This window comes from Leucoraja erinacea, chromosome 1, assembly GCF_028641065.1.
Source record: "Leucoraja erinacea ecotype New England chromosome 1, Leri_hhj_1, whole genome shotgun sequence".
NCBI classification, from domain to species: Eukaryota; Metazoa; Chordata; class Chondrichthyes; order Rajiformes; family Rajidae; genus Leucoraja; species Leucoraja erinaceus.
This window is the reverse complement of record NC_073377.1, coordinates 56,771,953-56,790,809: the sequence shown is the minus strand read 5'-3', so window position 1 is coordinate 56,790,809 and position 18,857 is coordinate 56,771,953. Positions and strand designations below refer to the sequence as shown.

General features: G+C 38.4%; 1 protein-coding gene across 4 annotated transcripts in view; it reads left to right on the top strand.

The window, feature by feature from the left end:
- Positions 1-18,857, top strand: part of fat1a (FAT atypical cadherin 1a) — a 198,537-nt gene that overhangs the window by 109,095 nt on the left and 70,585 nt on the right. For all 4 annotated transcript variants that reach the window (XM_055635259.1, XM_055635251.1, XM_055635243.1 and 1 more), the window contains exons 5-9: positions 1,883-2,212; positions 5,092-5,302; positions 11,600-11,739; positions 15,295-15,570; positions 17,420-17,630. In XM_055635259.1, the coding sequence (XP_055491234.1) occupies positions 1,883-2,212; positions 5,092-5,302; positions 11,600-11,739; positions 15,295-15,570; positions 17,420-17,630 (1,168 nt within the window). The remainder of the gene's footprint in view (positions 1-1,882; positions 2,213-5,091; positions 5,303-11,599; positions 11,740-15,294; positions 15,571-17,419; positions 17,631-18,857) is intronic.

Genomic DNA, 18,857 nt, shown 5'->3' with positions numbered 1-18,857 from the left:
TACAAAATTCTTAAGGGGTTGGACAGGCTAGATGCAGGAAGATTGCTCCCGATGTTGGGGAATTCCAGGACAAGGGGTCACAGCTTAAGGATAAGGGGGAAATCCTTTAAAACCGAAATGAGAGGAACTTTTTTCACACAGAGAGTGGTGAATCTCTGGAACTCTCTGCCGCAGAGGGTAGTCGAGGCCAGTTCATTGGCTATATTTAAGAGGGAGTTAGATGTGGCCCTTGTGGCTAAGGGGATCAGAGGGTATGGAGAGAAGGCAGGTACGGGATACTGAGTTGGATGATCAGCCATGATCATATTGAATGGCAGTGCAGGCTCGAAGGGCCGAATGGCCTACTCCTGCACCTAATTTCTATGTTTCTATGTAACAACGAGTCACTGCTGTAACCGGCTGAAGTGCAGCGGGTGGGTGGGAACAATGGAGATCGGCCCGACTTCCTGTTACATTAACATTCCGCTCACCAATGGAAAAGTAATAACCCGGTGAAATTGACTTAACATATTGCTGCTTAAAAAATGTAACGATATAAAAAGTCATACTGTACCTCTAAATTCTCTCTCTCGCTCTCTCTTGCTCTTTCTCGCTCCCTCTCTCTCTCCCTCTAACTCTCCCTTTCTCTCTCCCTCTCCCCCTCTCTCGCTGTATCTCACTGTCTTTCACACTGTCTTTTGAAGATAGACACAAAAAGCTGGAGTAACGCAGTGGGACGGGCAGTGACTCTGGAGAGAAGAAATGGGTGATATTTCGGGTCGAGACCCTTCTTCAGACATCACAAGTACTTTCACCGATGAGAGTTCAGTTCAGTCTGACGAATGGTGTCTCGAACCGAAACTGCACCAAATTCCTTCTCTCCAGAGTCGCTGCCTTTCCCGCTGAGTTACTCCAGCATTTTGTGCCTATCTTCAATTTCAGAGTTAAATAAAAAACACAGAGTGCTGGAGGGACTCAGCGGGCGAGGCAGCATCTGTGGAGGGAATGGATTAGAAGTTGTTTCGGGCCAGGGTTCTTCTTCAATAGGAAGGAACTGCAGATCAAGCATGATATTCTTCCGATTTAAATCAGAATTCCGATTATTTTGTTTTCCTATTTCTCAATTTTTTGTTGCCCGATTATTTGGCGGACAATCAACCGCTGTCTCTAAGGGGGTTGCGTCCAATCACCGACCAGCTTCCCTTAAAATTCCCGTCCAATCAACAAACTGGTCTCCTCCCGTCCAATCAGCCGCTGTCCCTAATTGAATTGTGTCCAATCTTAATGCGCTGGTCACTCGTCCGCCAATCAGACTCAGTCTGTGAGGGGCGTTGCAGCAAATCACCGACCAGCTTCCCTTACTGAAGCAGAAGATGGCTGCTGCCAACACTTTTTCTGTGCTGTTTGCACACAGTGCTAGACAAAGAGACATTTCAGGTAACATTTTTAGTAAAACATTTTTTAGCTGTACGAAGTCATTTATTTCATGAAATATTTATCTTTTTGGGGTTATTTTACTGGTTATGTGTTAGAAAAATCCTAAGCTTCTGTTATGTAAACTACCAGCAGAAAGCTTGGGAATCACTTTCAATTTATTGAAAATGCAGGAGCCCCCTGAACCCTCACTGTGGGGGCCTAACCGTCCTCCAGGACCTCCGGCCAATACTTTCTACTTTTTTTCTGGAGGTGAATATCATGCCTGTAGGAGTTGTTTCGGACCAGGGTTCCTCTTCGTCAGGAAGGAACTGCTGATGCAGTTGTCTTTGCAAAAGGCAAATAATTCCGGGAACTAATTCTACCTTAATTAGCGTATCATCCCTCTTATTTTGAACATTAGATTTGAGTACAAAACTGAATATTCAAAATGCATTTAATGAATCTGTTGTTTCTTTTCTTTTAACAGGTTACAATTACTGACAATGACAGTTTTCCAAAATCTGCTGTTGCTCGAGTTATCGTGAAAGTTTTGGATGAAAATGACAATAAACCGCAGTTCTTGCAGAAGTTTTATAAAATTAAACTACCAGAGAGAATAAAACCTGAGAGGGAGAAATCCATTAAGCGGGAACCCATCTTCAGAGTCATTGCTGCAGATAAAGATGAAGGCCCAAATGCTGAAATGTCTTACAGCATTCAAGAGGGAGATGAACAGGGCAAGTTTTTCATTGAACCTAAAACTGGCGTTGTATCATCCAAGAAGTTTTCTGCAGCAGGAGAATATGACATTCTTACAGTAAGTAAAACGTGTGTGTGTATATATATATATATATATATATAAATAAAACAAGCTCAGAAATTCTGATATTTTTATGCATGAAGAAGCAGAAGTGCCAAGGTCCTCCTTTGATTGAACACTGAACAATTCTTGATTCTCTGAATATTGCATTAAGCATTATCTCTGAACATTCATTTAAAAGGAAAGAGAAAGGAGTAGTGCGAGTTTGCAATGTTGCACATGTCCAAATGAATAAGTTGACTGATCACAGCCCTCTCTCTCTCTCTCGCTCGCTTTCTCACTCCCTCTCTATCACTCTCTCACCTCGGCATCCTCGGAATCATTTGGCGTTTTGCAAACACAACTGCATCTGCAGTTCCTTCCTATTGAAGAAAAACCCTGGCCCGAAACAGCACCTAATCCATTCCCTCCACAGATGCCGCCTAGTTCCTCCAGCACTCTGTTTTTTATTTAACTCTGAAATTGAAGATAGACACAAAAAGCTGGAGTAACTCAGCGGGACAGGCAGTGACTCTGGAGAGAAGATATGGTGATGTTTCGGGTCGAGACCCTTCTTCAGTCAATCACAAGCACTCTCACCGGCGAGAGTTCAGTTCACAGACAAAGACTAACCACAGCTCAGAAATTGGGATAGAACATAGACCAGTACAATACAAGAACAGGCCCTTTGGCCCACAATGTCCGTGCTGAACATGTACCAAAACCAACTCTTATCAGTCTGCACATAATTCATACCCTCCATTTTGTGCATATCCATATGCTTATCCAAAAACACTTAAAACTATCATATCTGCTCCCACCACCACCATCCCTGACAGACCATTCCAGGCACCCACCACCTGCTGTGTAACAAAACATGCCCCAGTCATCTCCTTTAAACTTTCCCTTTCTGACCTTAAAGCTATGCCCTCATCATTGACATTTCCCTCTGTGAGGGAAAAAGGTTCTGACTGCTTGGCTGTGCCTCTCATAATTTTATATACTTCTATCAGGTTTCTACTGAACTTCTGTCGTTCCAGATAAAAAACAATCAATGGTTGTCCAATCTTTATCTTTTGGCCAAAGTCCTTTGATCCAGGTATTCCTCTACTGCACTCTCATCCATGCCTGCACATCCTTTCTGTAATGGGGTGACCAGAGCTTCCCACAATATTACAAATATAGCCTAATCAAGGTTTTATAAAGCTGCAGAATGACTTCCTGATAATATCAGGAATTGCATGCAACCATTACCATGGAGTCAAGGATCAGATGGTGATTACTATAGCAGTGCAGAGGCTCAATAATGACCCCTTCCCCATTATCACACCCCACTTACCATTTTTCTTGCTTCCAGCTCTGACTACAAATGTAAATCACTTTGGCCAACGAGAGTTGTTTTTTAAATGTGCTATATAAATAAATGTGACTTGACTTGACTGCATTGGCATATCTTGGAGAATGACATTGAGCTGTCTATGCTATGGGCATTAATGCCTGGTTCACAATTGAGTTAAAGTATTTATGCCCTCATAAAATGTTATGCAAATGCATGCCTCTGGAGCCACAACATGGAATACTTAGGTGTCCAAGTCATGTCCTAAATGCACATCTAATGTGGACTAATTTCCAGTCATTTTCTTTCTTTACTAAGTGCATATCCTCGTGGAAACATTAACAACTAATATATTGAGTAAGGTACTTAGTGGCTTCCTTTGGGGACTGATTTTGGGCACTTTATTTACACACTTGCTGTGCAGTTTTTCATTTCGATATCATTGTATTAAAGGAAGAAAAGAGAGGCTATCATTCAAACATCTTCACCCTCTGTGTGCTTGAGGAGCTGGAGATTAGATTATTTTCAATCCTGCTTGACCACAAGGAAAGGTTGGGTTCTGCAACTCACTTTTAAGGACCTTTTGGGGCAAGCAGGCATAAGGGCCCTTGAAAATGGAGGAGGAGACAGCTGCAACATGTCTTTTGTGGCCAGCTGCAGCTGGGATTATAAAATGGCGCCAATGGCACCTCGTGTATATAGACTCGGTGGGCAGTTCTGTGCATACTGCACTAACTGGGGCGATTGTGTTTATGTACAGGGTACTTGCGAATCTGTATGCCAAAAATGTGTTCAAAAAGGTGTTTGGCACATTGGCCTTCATCAGTCAGAGTATTGAGTATAGAAGCAGGGAGGTCATGTTGCAGTTGTATAAGAGTTTGGTGAGACCGCATTTAGAATATTGTGTTCCGTTCTGGGCACAATGTTATAGGTAAGATATTGTCAAGCTTGAAAGGGTTCAGAGAAGATTTACTTCTCTGGATGTTACTATTCCTGGATGTTGCAAGGAATAGATGGTGTGAGCTTTTGTGTGAGGTTGAGTAGGCTGGGTCTCTATTCCTTGGAGCGCAGGATGATGAGGGGTGATCTTATAGAGGTGTATAAAATCATGAGAGGAATAGATCGGCTAGATGCACAGAATCCCTTGCCCAGAGTAGGGGATTCGAGGACTAGAGGACATAGGTTCAAGGTGAAGGGGAAAAGATTTAATAGGGTTCTGAGGGGTAACTTTTTCACACTAAGGGTGGTGGGTGTATGGAACAAGCTGCCAGAGGAGGTAGTTGAGGCTAGGATTATCCCAACGTTTAAGAAACAGGTACATGGATGGGACCGGTTTGGTGGGATATGGACCAAGCACAGGTAGGTGGGACTAGTGTAGCTGGGACATGTTGGCCGGTGTGGGCAAGTTGGGCCGAAGTGCCAGTTTCTACACTGTATCACTCTATGACTCTTAAGACTGAGATGTGCCGATCTGTGTTTGGGAGGTCTTCACCAACGGTTCTGTACAATTCTGATATAGACAAATTTTAGGCATTTTGCTAAGATTTGCGTCTTTTGACAGATAAAAGTTGTGGATAACGGACGTCCTCAGAAGTCGGCTACAGCTCGGCTGCACGTTGAGTGGATCGTAAAACCTGAGCCACCTTCTGTACCATGGCATTTTGAAGAACCTTTGTTTTCCTTTAGCATCATGGAAAGTGATCCAATTACTCATATGGTGGGAGTCATTGCAGTTGAACCACTTGGCACTACCCTCTGGTTTGATATCACTGGTAAGTAATATCATGGACCTCTCACATTTGTCGCCATTTTGATATGAAACGTTTTTCTCTAAATTGATTACTTTGCAATATTAGTTAATTTGGGTGCAGATTTTTTTGTTTTGGGTTTTCTTGTTATGTTTTTACTCTCATCATTTTTTGAATTTGGGAAATTTTCCATTAGGGCTCAAGTACTTGCCCAGTTTCTGGAAAATAAACTTCCTCTGAAATCATCACAACTTAATTTCATAATGGAAAAGTTTAAAAGGATATGGGCCAAATGCGAGCAGGTGGGAGTAGTGTGGATGAGGCATCTTAGTCGGCATGGACAAGCTAGGCCAAAAGACCCAGTTTTCTGCAATACAAATCTATGACTATGGATTGTTTATGCTAACTTCATAAGCCATGGAAATTTGGGAAAAAAGTGACTATTTTCATTTTGCGGCCTATTTTCCAAAGGCCAAAAGCTTGACAATCAGATCCCTATTGGTCATTTACTATTCAGAGATGAAAACTAATCTTGGTAGAAAACGGACATATCTCCCTGATTAGTTTTACTACCTGCAAGATGCACAAAAGTTATATGTGCCGCACCATTAACTAAATCTATCCCATGAAACGTATTATCATTTTGTTTTTTGCCCAATATTCCAGCATCCACAGTTTTTTTTGTCCACATCAATTGACCTTCCTTGACCCAGTGCTAAGAAAAACGAAATGAGTCATTGTCATTTTGTAAATTCAAAGGTGCCTTTATTGATTTTCTTGAATCCTTTGACCATTCTATATTTAGAAACGTATGAATAATTGAATCAAACATAATTTTTGTACCATATCTATCTGTCTGACTGTAAATTGGAGGTAATTTCAAAAATGGTCATAACAACAATTGCTTACATATAATTTAGACATTCTGTTTAAATAATGAAATTATAATAGTACCAACAATGGAAATGTTATCATTTGACACATGAAAGTCAGATTTATAATTGTAGTTTATGATCTTACAATACTTAGAAGTTAAAATTAAAGAAAACCACCATCTGAGATGTATAATAATTAAGATTACATTAATTCAGTATTTTTGTGCATTTAATATATGATCTAAGTATTTAAATTATTTTTTTGTGATGTTTGATTATAATTAGAAAAGGGGCTGAGACAGTGTTCAATGTATGCATGTGCATGCTAATCTGTGTAAATTGCAGTTTGCACAAAAACTGGAAAATGAGTGGTGATTGTTCGACCTGCACTCCCGGTGGGGAGCAGCATTTAAAAGAGAGTGTATCTTGGGAGGTCACAGATGCTTGGCCTCGATTATTTCATCTATTAATCTTGTCGGACAAATTCATAGTCTTCATGTTCTCCATGAATGCTGCTTTCCATCGGGAGGACAGGATTACACAAATGTCCTTTATTAGGTTTTTATTATTATTTTGCTTCTTGTTATGCATTTCCTTTTTATCCAGATTCTAATGAACTAATCTCTTTTCTTTTCTATCCTTGCTGCCTTTTCTGTCTTCGACTGTATTTCTGGCTCTGCAAGGTGACAAACAAACTAGAGAAATGTTTTATATCTTTCAGATGGCTTGTGACAACTGTACAGCAGAAGGTATCTGCTGCCATCTCATAATTATACTTTGGTACTGCATTATGCGATCTACTAATTAGATTACAATTTAAAATTTATAACTGCTTTTATAAACGAGAAAAAAATGTTGCCCAACTGATTTGTGCTCTTGTATGGAAGTTGGCACTTTTAGCTCAATTAATGGTGTAACTGGCTCCAAAAATGCTGATATATTGTCTAATTCAGAAGATTTGTTCTTTCTATGTGTATCTCAATCACTCTATGTGTGTATATTAAATCTTTCACCTGCATGCACCATTTATTAACTTTAATTATAACTTCCAGTTCCACATTTATAATGAAAAATGCTAATGGTAGCTTGTCAGACTGCATTTCCCTTCTCACTGGATCACTAAAGCCTCACAACAGGTTGAAGGGTGTGATTATAATTTATCAAGTTTACATAGGCACACTATTGTAACTGTGGGTACAGAAATTTAAAGGTGATAGTATAATGACGACATGAATAACTTTGAAACTGTGAGTGAATTATAGTCGCATTCTATAATTCTGTTATTACATTGAAAGTCATTTGAATAATTCTTAATTTTTATTCAATAATTATTCAGGTGTGTTGTGGAGAAGTGTATACGTATGACATGCTATATAGGATAAATAATAGTTTTCGCCAGCAAATTTTTGTTTAATTTGCTTCCATGAACATTTGCTGTTTTGCATTAATGACAAGAACAAATAATTAATAACCAGAAGTATTTTTTTAATCTGTTAAGTTGTAAAATTATGTTGAATCGATAGATTTCTTTTATATTTCTGATTGGAAAATAAGGTAAGCGAGCAGTTAAGATTTTGCTTATTCGGTGTTGCAGTTCCAAACTGACTGTTCCAAATTGTTTGTAACTTTGACATCAATGCAGATGGGATGGTTTGTAAGTTGCATTGATGAAGTTGTTGACAGAGGATGCTTGTCAAAGCAGAACATAGAACAGTACAGGCTCTTCAGTCCACATTGTCTGGGCCTAACATGATGCCAAAAAAATGCAATCAAATCTGCCTGCACAAGATTATTATCCCTCCTTTATCTGCACATCCAGTTGTCCATCTAAAAACCTCTTAAACACCACTATCATATCTGCCTCCACTATCACCAGCAGCATATTCCTGGCCTCACCACCCTCTGTGTAAAATGCCCCACACATCTCCTTTAAACTTTGCTATTCTCACCTTAAAGTTATGCTCTCTAGTCTTTGACATTTCCACCCTGGGATAATGGTTCTGACCACCTACTCTATCTCTCATAATTTTGTACACTTCAATCAGGTCTCCCCTAGGCCTCCAGAGAAAATAACTGAGTTTGTCCAAACTATAAATTCTGAAAAGTGAATTAAAACAAACAATAATCTGTCCTGGCACAAAATGTATACAGTGGGATGTAGATCAGTTATAAATATGTGTGGAGAAATGGCAGATAACATTTAATCCAAGCAAGTGCGAGGCGTTAGCCTTTGGAAGGTCAAATGCAAGGGGAAAGTAAACAGTTAATGACAAAATCCTTGACAGCTTTGATGTACACAGGGTTACTGGGGTCCAAGTCCATAGTTTCCTGAAACTTGCAACACGGGCAGTTAGAGTGGTAAAGAAGGCATATGGTATGCTTGCATTCATTGATATGGACACTGAGTATATGAGTCACAAAGTAATCTTGCAGATTTATTGAACTTGGGTTAAGTCACATTTGGTGCAGTTCTAGCTGCTTCATTATAAGAAAAGTGTACAGGCTTTGGAGAGGGTGCGGAAGAGGTTTATCAGAATGGTCTCTGGATTAGACATTATTAAGGAGAGGCTGGTCTATTTTCTCTGGAGCATCAAAGTTGAGGGGAGACTTGCTTGCAGTAAATATTATAAGAGGCATAGATAGGGTCGCCTTTCAGAGCCTGTTTCCCAGGTGTAACGGTCAAAGACTAGAGGGCATAGCTTTAAGGTCAGAGGGCTGAAGTTTAAAGGCAACGTCTGGGACAAGGCTTTTACACAATAGGACTGGGTGCCTAGAATGATTCTGCCCGGGGTGATGGTAGAAGCAGGTATGATAGTAGCTTTGGAAATGCACGTGGAAATGGATGGAGTGAAGGGATTATGGATGACGAGCAGGCAGAGGAGATTATTTTAACTTGGCATTATGTTCTGCACAAACAATGTGGGCTGAAGATCCTATTCCTATGCTGAACTATGTTCTAACTGCTTCAAGCATTACCTTTCGGTGATGAATATTTGTTTTAAACTCATGGAATTTACTATTGCAGATTAGTTTGATTAAACAATTAAAAATAATATATTTATAAATTCATTTCTAACCATTTGGCTGATGAATTCAGTGGTAGAACTATATAGTTTTTTTTTAACTTGAAGCATGTACCATTCGTAAAACTGCCAATAAGACAGTTCCATGATTAGGGAATATGTTGGTATATTTGTAGAGCAATAGAGAAATTTGTGTTGCCAAATTAACTTCATTTTCCTGGTCCACGGTATGAAAAGTTTGAGATAAATGTGTATCATAATTGCAAACAGTTAAGCTTCCACAAATTGCCTTTTGTGAGAGAAAAAAAACAGTGGTTACATTTAACCACTGTTTTTTCTCTCACAAAAGGCAATTTGTGGAAGCTTAACTGTTTGCAATTATGATTGATTAATAACTCGATTCAGTCTTTGGAATTACAATTGACATTGGAGAATTTAGAACCAAATAATTCAGCATAGTTCAAACCAGCTGAGGAATTTTGCTAATTCCTTTTGCTGAGGGTTGAGAAATGTTGTTAAATCTTGTTCTTTAGCAGCAAGATATGGCAGAGTGAACTTCAGAAACTATCGGGAGTAAAAGTCCAACGTTATTAAGTCCCACCTACAAGTAATACAATTTATCTCCAGATAAATGCAGTGGATATAATCCTAATTGGTTTCTGCACTTAAAATAGCAATACTTTGTCATATCAATAAATTAAAATACTTAATATTATGCAAATCACCCGGTATAATGTTTAAATGACTTGCAAATATTCTGCCACAAAGGCAATATAACATTGTATTTAAAGAAATGTATGCTGTTTTATTGCAACTTGATTAATAAAATGTATTTAAGTGTATTTTGTGGATATTTGAAATAATTAAACTTTAGTCTCTTAAATTTAGATAGGTAGGGTAATCGAATTGAAATGTTGAAAATTATGGTATTTATCAGGATAGGTGCAATAGAGTGTACTACTAGAAGGTCCCAGACACTCAGGCAATTCAGAGGGGCAAGCAGGAAGCTCATTTTCACCTGGAAGATCTCACTTCTCAAAGCATGGTAGATGTTGGGTCAATGAACATGTTTGAGATTAGGATTCATTTGGGTTGGCTGTGGGCAAAATAATGTGTAAATAGAGCAAGGGCACCCATAACCCGTGATTTCATTGAATGGTTTGTAGGCTAATTGGCTTGGTATAATTGTAACTTGACCCTACTGTATGAAGAATAGTGTTAGCGTGAGGGGATCGCTGGTCGGCGCTGACTCGATGTGCCAAAGGACCTGTTTCCACGCTGTATCTCTCAATTTAACTAAAACAATTGAATGGCAGAAAAATACCTTGATTTATTCCCATGTAACGACGTTGCAAAATGATTTCTGAGAATGTTGCATGGTTTTAAAATACATAGCTAAAATATCTTAAAATGACTGGAATTTGGAATATTCTTCTCTAAAAATACTATTCTCATAGATGTCACAAGTATTCTGCATGTGTTTTTCTAAAGTATTAACAAAGCATCAGTGAGCAGGAAACAATTAGGTAAGAATGAACTTAATAAATGTGCGTTTAGTTTCTGACATTTCAGAATTGATTTAGTCTGCCCCACAGTGGCAGTATTTCAATTATGCTGAAGGTTCATTGAGTGGTCAGCAAAAACCTGCAAAGGCAGAGAGAAATCTCAAATAATTGCTAAACTTTTAATCATTTGTAATCATGGAGGTTAAAGGACAAAGTGTACTTTTAGGCATGCTTCACGGTTCTTTGTAATCAACGAAAATGTGAAGAAAATGTTATAGCAGTGTCTGCTAAGAGCCCATCATGCCACCAGTTTTCAATTCATGAGTTATGGTTTTGTTCTCTTAACACCAAAACCGCTAATGGTAATATTTATAATGAAACCTATATGTAAATATTTTAATGATGGAAGTCTATTTTGTTGTACCAACTGTTATTGGATGGATCAACTGATCTGAAATAACATGCAATGGTTATTGAAAGAATCATAATGCTAAATACTATGTTTATAGATAACCCTGGGGTACAGTAATATTTCCAGTTACCAGGAACTTGTGTCACTCTCTGAATCCAGGCACAATCCCCTCTCACACTCCAATTAAATACTAGTGTGACATCATACTGCCCATCAGTATGATGTGACACTACTTTAATATACCTTTTTATTGTAGCGAGTGGAGTTCTGGCACATAAACAGCACTCGTCAAATCATGCAACCTCCCATTTATTAACCAAAAAGAACAAAAACCAATATCAACAAAATGATTAGGGAAGAATGGTGGGATGGGATTTCTTTTGTGTCAGTTTAATTTTTCTGCAACAATTATATTTGATGAGATTTGCCTTTTACCTATTCATAATGTGAAAGTTGAGCAAAAATCAGCATTTTATATATCTGCCTTTTCAATGTCCTAAACTCAGGTGGCAACTATGACAGCCGATTTGATGTGGACAAAGGTAGTGGAACCATTATCGTTGCCAGACCACTTGATGCAGAACAGAAATCAAATTACAATTTGACAGTGGAGGCAACAGATGGGACAATGTCCATTAGCACTCAGGTAATTGAATTCCTGATAAAGGATTTGGATTCTTGAAAGAACATTTGTTTTGCCTCATTTGGGACAGGAATTTTATTTTGTGGATGTTAATATATTGCCATGTAACGTCTTAATCATTGAGTTACTTTCTTTTGCAAGATTAACTGTTTTTCTATGCAAGATATGAATTGTGTCATGCAGTTCGAATATTATCAATAGCTTCTCTATTCTTATCAGACTGCTGCTTTTGTAGTTTTGAATGACCCAAGTATGATTTTTTTTTTTTTAAAGAAGGAACTACAGATGCTGGTTAGCACCAAAGATTGACACAAAATGCTGGAGTAACTCAGCGGGACAGGCAGCATCTCTGGATAGATGGAATGGGTGACATTTCTGGACAAGACCCTTCTTCAGACTGAGAAGAGTCTCTACCCAAAATGTTACCCATTCTTTCTATCCAGAGATGCTGCCTGTCCCGCTGAGTTACTCCAGCATTCTGTGTCTATGGTTTTATTTCTGTTGACACCTTTTGGCATCTTTATCAAAGCTATAATTTTGTACAGTAAAATCGGATGTGTGGGTTTAGTCTCTTGTTGCTGAGTTCCACTTGATTGTTTATTTTGCAGGGGGAGCTTTGCAAGGAGCATATTGGCAGACCAATTTAAAATAAAAGTCTAATTTCATTCATTCTTTCCCAAATCTTTTGCAGCATTATTTTCAAATGAGAACATGAAAATATCTACAAAATAACTTGGCAAATATAATATCAAGGTTCAATAAATTAAATATTAATTTTGATGTGAAATTTCAGCAGCACTAGAATTCAATATCAGTTCTAACAATAAGCTGATTCGCAAGATCCATCATAAGAGTCAAACAAGCAAATTTACATGGTGGACAATTATTTTTCCCTGATCGCACTAATTCATAATTGTTTTGAGAATTTATTTACTTCTGCAAGGTTTTCAATAGGTTCCTACAGCAAATAAGTATTAGGAAAGTAGTGAGCAATTTGCACACTTCAAAAGGCGATGCTGTGATTTAATATGCTTTCATACTGGCAAGTGTTTCTATAAGTTTTGGACATCACTGTGCAGGCTCTTCAGGAAGGCTTTTGAACAGAGTCCGATGGTTTCACAAATGTGAGAGAACATTTTATAGTATGGCAAGACCCTTGGGAGGACACAAAAGAAAAGGAAAGGACTAGTAAAGCATTGGGTCAGGAATGGGCTTTTGAAAAGAGAATGGTTTGGCACAGACATCGTGGGCCGATGGGTGTGACCTTGTACTGCACTGTTTTATGGTTCTAGCAAAGTAGAATTTCACTAGTTGTTCCCTAATCTTCATCGATTTCAGTAGAATATTAAAAGGAAATGGAGAAATGTTACACATTTTTGATTGAGTTTACAGATGAAACTATTGCAGGGATATTCATGAAACATTCATGTAAATTACTTGAAATTGAAAGGCTTGCACCTCGCACCGATTACAGTAGCTTATTTTTATGCAAGATCTTTAATGATGAGAAAACTCAATGGAGGGCAGATTAGAAAGATACCAGAAAACTACATTTGAGACTTACAAAAGCAAGTGATATTTGGTTTAAAAGGTAGGTTTTGAGGGTTTGATAATGATAACATCCGGAGTCTGGCGAGTAGACGTATACCTATGAAATTGTCAGAAGGCAACAATGTGAACAAGAGATCAGAGCAGGAAGAATGAAAAGCAAAAAGAAAAACATGCAAATGCTAAAAATCTGAAATCAAATTTAAAAAATGATGGAAACACACAGCTGTCCACAGTGTACAGACACATGATAAAGGGATAAGTGCTTGACATTAATTCTGTTTTTCTCTCCATGGGTGTTGCCTGATCTGCGGAATGTTTCCAGCATTTTTTGTATTTATATATGAATCAGGCGGCAAGGTGGTGCAGTGGTAGAGTTGGTGCCTTACAGCGTCAGGGTACCGGGTTCGATCCTGACTATGGGTATTGCCTGTATAGAGTCTATACGTTCTCAACATGACCATGTGGGTTTTCCCTGGGTACTCCGGTTTCCTCCCACACTACAAATAGAAGATGTACACGTTTGTAGATTAATTGGTTTCACTGAAGTTTGTAAATTGTCCCTAGTGTGTTCGATACTGCTAGTGTATGGGGATTGCTGGTCAGCGTAGACTCAGTGGGGCAAAGGGCCTGTTTTCACACTGTATCTCTAAACTAAACTAAAGGAAGGATTATGTTCCAGTAGTGGCCACAAAAAAGAATAAGTAATGAAGTTGTACAAAGATTTAAATTTGGGGATGCAAATCTACTTTTCAATACTTTAGGTAAATGTGCACCAAAGCAGTCAGTAAAATTGCTGGAAATGCAGCATAAGATGCAAATAATAGAATCATGGTTGAGTAGAAATTGCGAAGAATGGAAGCTCAGACAAAAAATCTTGAGGGATAGGAATTCCAGTGCATTGCTCGAGGTATTTTTTAATCAGAACCACCTTTTCATGTTAAGGGGAAGGGTCAAGATTTCTGAAACCATTTCTTCAAAAGCTCTCTCTTAGAGAAACCCTTTTCATATAAAAGAGGGACTGCAAAAAGTGTGTTCACTAAAGTACACATTGCAATTGTATTCTCTGTTGCTCATTTCATAGGAATCCTCCTTCCGTAATGTTACATCTTTTGGCTCTCTACCCTCACTGCCTTCCCCCATATCCTCCCATTATCCTATATTATAATATGGTGCTCCTTTATTTATTTGCCTGTGATACTCAAGGTCTCGGCACTCACTCATGCTGTCATGTTTTGAGATTTTCTACTCAATTTATTGCCTTGCCATGTTATCCATTAAGAATTTAGAAAGTTTGCACTCCAGTCAGCAAAAGTAAGCATTTCTTGGCAAACTTAATAAATGAATCAATTCACAATGGGTCGTACTTAACATTATTCCAATTTTTAGACGGATGTAATATTTGTTCTTTTCAGTGGGTGGATTAGCAAGCTTTATTTATGAAGTAAGCTACAGTGAACAGCACATCTGCCCTTAAAAGTAGGAGTCAGTGGAACAATAGTGAAGGCAAGCAAGCTGTATCTAAAATTAACTAAACTTCATGAAACACTTGAGGGTCATCAGTTGAAAATAAGGAGTTTCTGTAGAGCAATATTTTGGATTCCCCTTGATTAAACACAACCTGTTAATAGTTTTAATTGTTTAAAACATTACATTTGTTCATAAATATTCTCAAGGGAAATGGAAAACATATGAAGCTGATTTTTGTTATGATAATCTGGTAATATGCCATTTAGGCTTTCATTTGTGGGCTTTCAAAAGCAGATTTACTATTCTGATCTGGACATTTGAAAACATAATTCAGCCTGTTAGAGTTTTGTCAAATATAAAAATAAACCCAAGTGTCAATTATCTATTTTTAATATAAAATATTAATGTAATCTTGCTGCATTACAAACAAAGTGATTATTGGTATAGTATTGAATAATGGAACTGGTGTTGTATTGCAAGTTATTGATACATTAAAGAAATATAGTGGACATGGAATGATCAAATTCTATTTGATTTCAGGTCTATATTAAAGTAATTGATACAAATGACCATCGACCTGAGTTTTCAAAACCAGAATATGAAGTTAGTATCCCAGAAGACACACTTCCTGAAACAGTAATTCTGCAAGTTAGTGCCACAGATAAGGATGAGAAGAATAAGTTGATTTATACTCTTCAAAGCAGCACGGATCCAATCAGTCTGAAAAGGTTCAGGCTGGATCCTGGAACTGGTGTTATCTTTACAGCAGAAAGACTGGACCATGAGACCAAACATCAGCATGTACTTACTATTATGGTGAGTTTGATATTTTTTAGTGAAAATGTGTTCTGGGTGTACTTTATTTTCATGGCAGTCGGTGCTTTGTAATAATTCTACTAGAATGTACATTGCAACTTTTTCATCTTCCATCAATTATGTTTGACTGTAATCATCAGGTTGACAGATGGGTTTTGGTTCTCATTAGGCCAAGGATCACAATACTGGAGACTGGAATATTTTCCATGTCTGGAACCCATTTCTCATTGTGCGCTCCAGATTTATGGTTCTGTCGCTGCAGCATCGTGGTTACCTGTAACAGTTTTCCAAATGTGCTACTTGACGACGTTCAGATGCAATGTTTGTTTGGCGCCTTTGATCTGTGCGTGTTTGTGAAATATCTACAACAGAGGCACTGACATTGAACAGTAGTCCATGGTGCTGTCAGTCAGTTCTACTGCCAGTCAACAGTACATTTGAGTATTAGCCCATTCCGTTCTACTTACTTTCCAAATAATCCACAGCTGTAGAAATGTTTGTTCCTGAGTGAGCTGATGCTCAAGTAGCCTTTTTTAACAGAGTTGCTGCAGCCTAATGACAGTAGTTAGCATATTTGGCCTACGAATGTGAAATTGATGTGAGTCCTCACCAATATTCTTCAGTAATGTGTGCTAACTGTGGGCTGATTGCACTTGCGTGGTGTATCTTGCATGCGGCTGATGATTCATCTTGCTTTCTTAGGATTGGGGGCAGTATATTATAATTACTGATGCATAGTCAATCTTGTCAGTACATGTAAAATCAAGGTAGTATGTATACACTTGAGGATATGATCAAATGTTCCTTGGAAGTCATGCAACACTGCCACTGACTCCTAGAAATCACTGTATCCAGAAACACTATATATATTTGGCAGAAGGAGCTCAGAACTCACAAACCGACTATTCTATCGAGTATCTCTTGTTCCTGTCTGTGGAAGAGCCTGAACTCATCATCACTGCAGAACAAGCACCAGTGGAAGGAAGTTATCCTCGATCTCGAGGGACTGCGAAAACAGAAGCATATTATTTTAGGTGCCTATGCAGAATCAGTAAGCACCAACCTATGTTGCATAAACCTTTGTACAGATAATTCACAATATAACTAACTAATTATATGTTTGCTTGCCGTTGTCACAGCACCAATTTCTACATGTTTCTTCCAATCACCCACTCCCCTCCACAAATTAATATCCGGGACTTCACCTTTTCTGTCACGTTCCAATTTTCTTTTTTTTCCCTAAAAATAAAACTGCACATTATGAATGTTATTTGGATCTCTGAATCCCCAACCATGACCCTAAATGTCCTTTCCCGTCATGATGCAACATACAGAACTTGCATAATTCCTCAATTTTTCATTTTAATTTTAAGATCCCTCCGTCATCTTTTTGTGTGTCCATATTTAGGTTTAGGGTTATTATAATCACATGTATTGTGAAAAGCCTTATTTTGCATGCTATTCAAACTTTTCAGATTTACCATACATAAATACATTCAAGTCAAACTCGAGTACAATAGATAGAGCAAAGGAGAAGATACAGATTGAATAAATTTCTCAACATTGTAACGAATCAGTCCAATGTTCTCAATGGGATAAAGGTGAATTGGGTAGAATACCTACACTAGCCTACAAAAGGACTGTTCAGAAGCCTGATATCAGAGGGGAAGCAGTTGTTCCTGAGTCTGGTGGTGTGATCCTTTAAGCTTCTATATCTACTGCTGGACAGAAGCACCTGACCTTATCTTAATATTACTTAATATTAAGAATAAGAGTTAAGAGATGGCCAAGTGGTTGTTTTGATACTAGAACATTTATTCACAGATTTATTTTTCTATTTTTCTTCTAGGTTCGAGATCAAGATGTTCCCGTCAAGCGTAATTATGTGAGAGTCATTGTTAATGTTGAAGACACCAATGACCATGCACCATGGTTTACCAGTTCTTCCTATACTGGTCGTGTCTTTGAATCGGCTGCAGTTGATTCGGCAGTGCTTCAAGTTATGGCATTGGACAAAGATAAGGGACAGAATGCAGAAATTACATACACAATTGAGTCGGGTAATTATCTTTCCTAGTTTGAGACTTCAATTTACTTCAATAATTGAGTAATATCAGGAATGTTGGTTTTATAGCAAACTGTAGATGCTGCAAACTTGAGCAAAAAAACAAATTGCTGGAGGAACTCAGTGGGTGAGGCAGCATCTGTGCAGGGAATGTACAAATGACATTTTAGGTTAGGATCCTTCTTCAGATAGAAGGGCCCTGACCTGAAATGGTGACACGGTGGTGCTGCGGTTGCTGTCTTAAAGCGCCAGAGACCCGGGTTAGATCCTAACCTTGTGTCCTGTCTATGAGGAGTTTACACTTTCCATTTGTGATCACATGGGTTTTCGCCGGGTGCTCCAGTTTTCTTCCACATTCCAAAGATGTGCAGGTTTATAGGTTAATTGGCTTTTGCAAATTGTCTCTGTGTAGGATAGAACTCGTGCACGGATGATCGTTGGTCGGCATGGACTCGGTGGGCCAAAGAACCGGTTTCCACACTGTATCCCCAAACTAAAGACTCAGCTAAGACGTCTGTCCATTCCCACACATGCTGCTGACCCACTGAGTTTAGTTTTTTTGCTGCTATTGGTTTCAGTTGTCATCATCAAAAGGAAGGACAGACTAATATTTTTTGATAAATGATAGATAAAGGAATTTAGTGGGTGTGAATATTCTGTTAACTGCTCAGTATAGACTACAAGGAAAGGCTAAACCATTAGAGAAGAAATGTGCAAATTTGAAGGAAGCCAAACTTTAAGCACGAGTGCAAGGAACATACGAGGTTGGAATGGAAAAAAAATACACAAAGATTTTTTTTGTTTTCGTTTTCGGTCGAGAGTAGGGCAGACATTCCACTCCATTGCCTCATCGGTCGACAGCCATCCCCCATCTTCATAATATGTCTCATCCTTCCCATGTCTGCATCAGGATACTAGAAGAATATTCGTGTTTAGATTTCACTAGTGCGCTGTGATCCCTGAAGGGTACTTTCTTGTAACTTGTTGATTTTGTGTGGGAAGTTCGGGCTTGTTTCCATTAGGAAAAGAAAGCCGAGAGCTGTATAAATAATGAGATTGTTTCATGATGTATCTCATTGACACATGTTTAACCTATAAAAGCATTTTCTCTAATTTCCCACCATTGTATTCTGCACAAGAGACAGCGTTATTGGGGGTGGGAAAATATGGGGAATGTTGCATTCATCATAACTGTAAACACATTCCTTGGATGCCTGGAGTG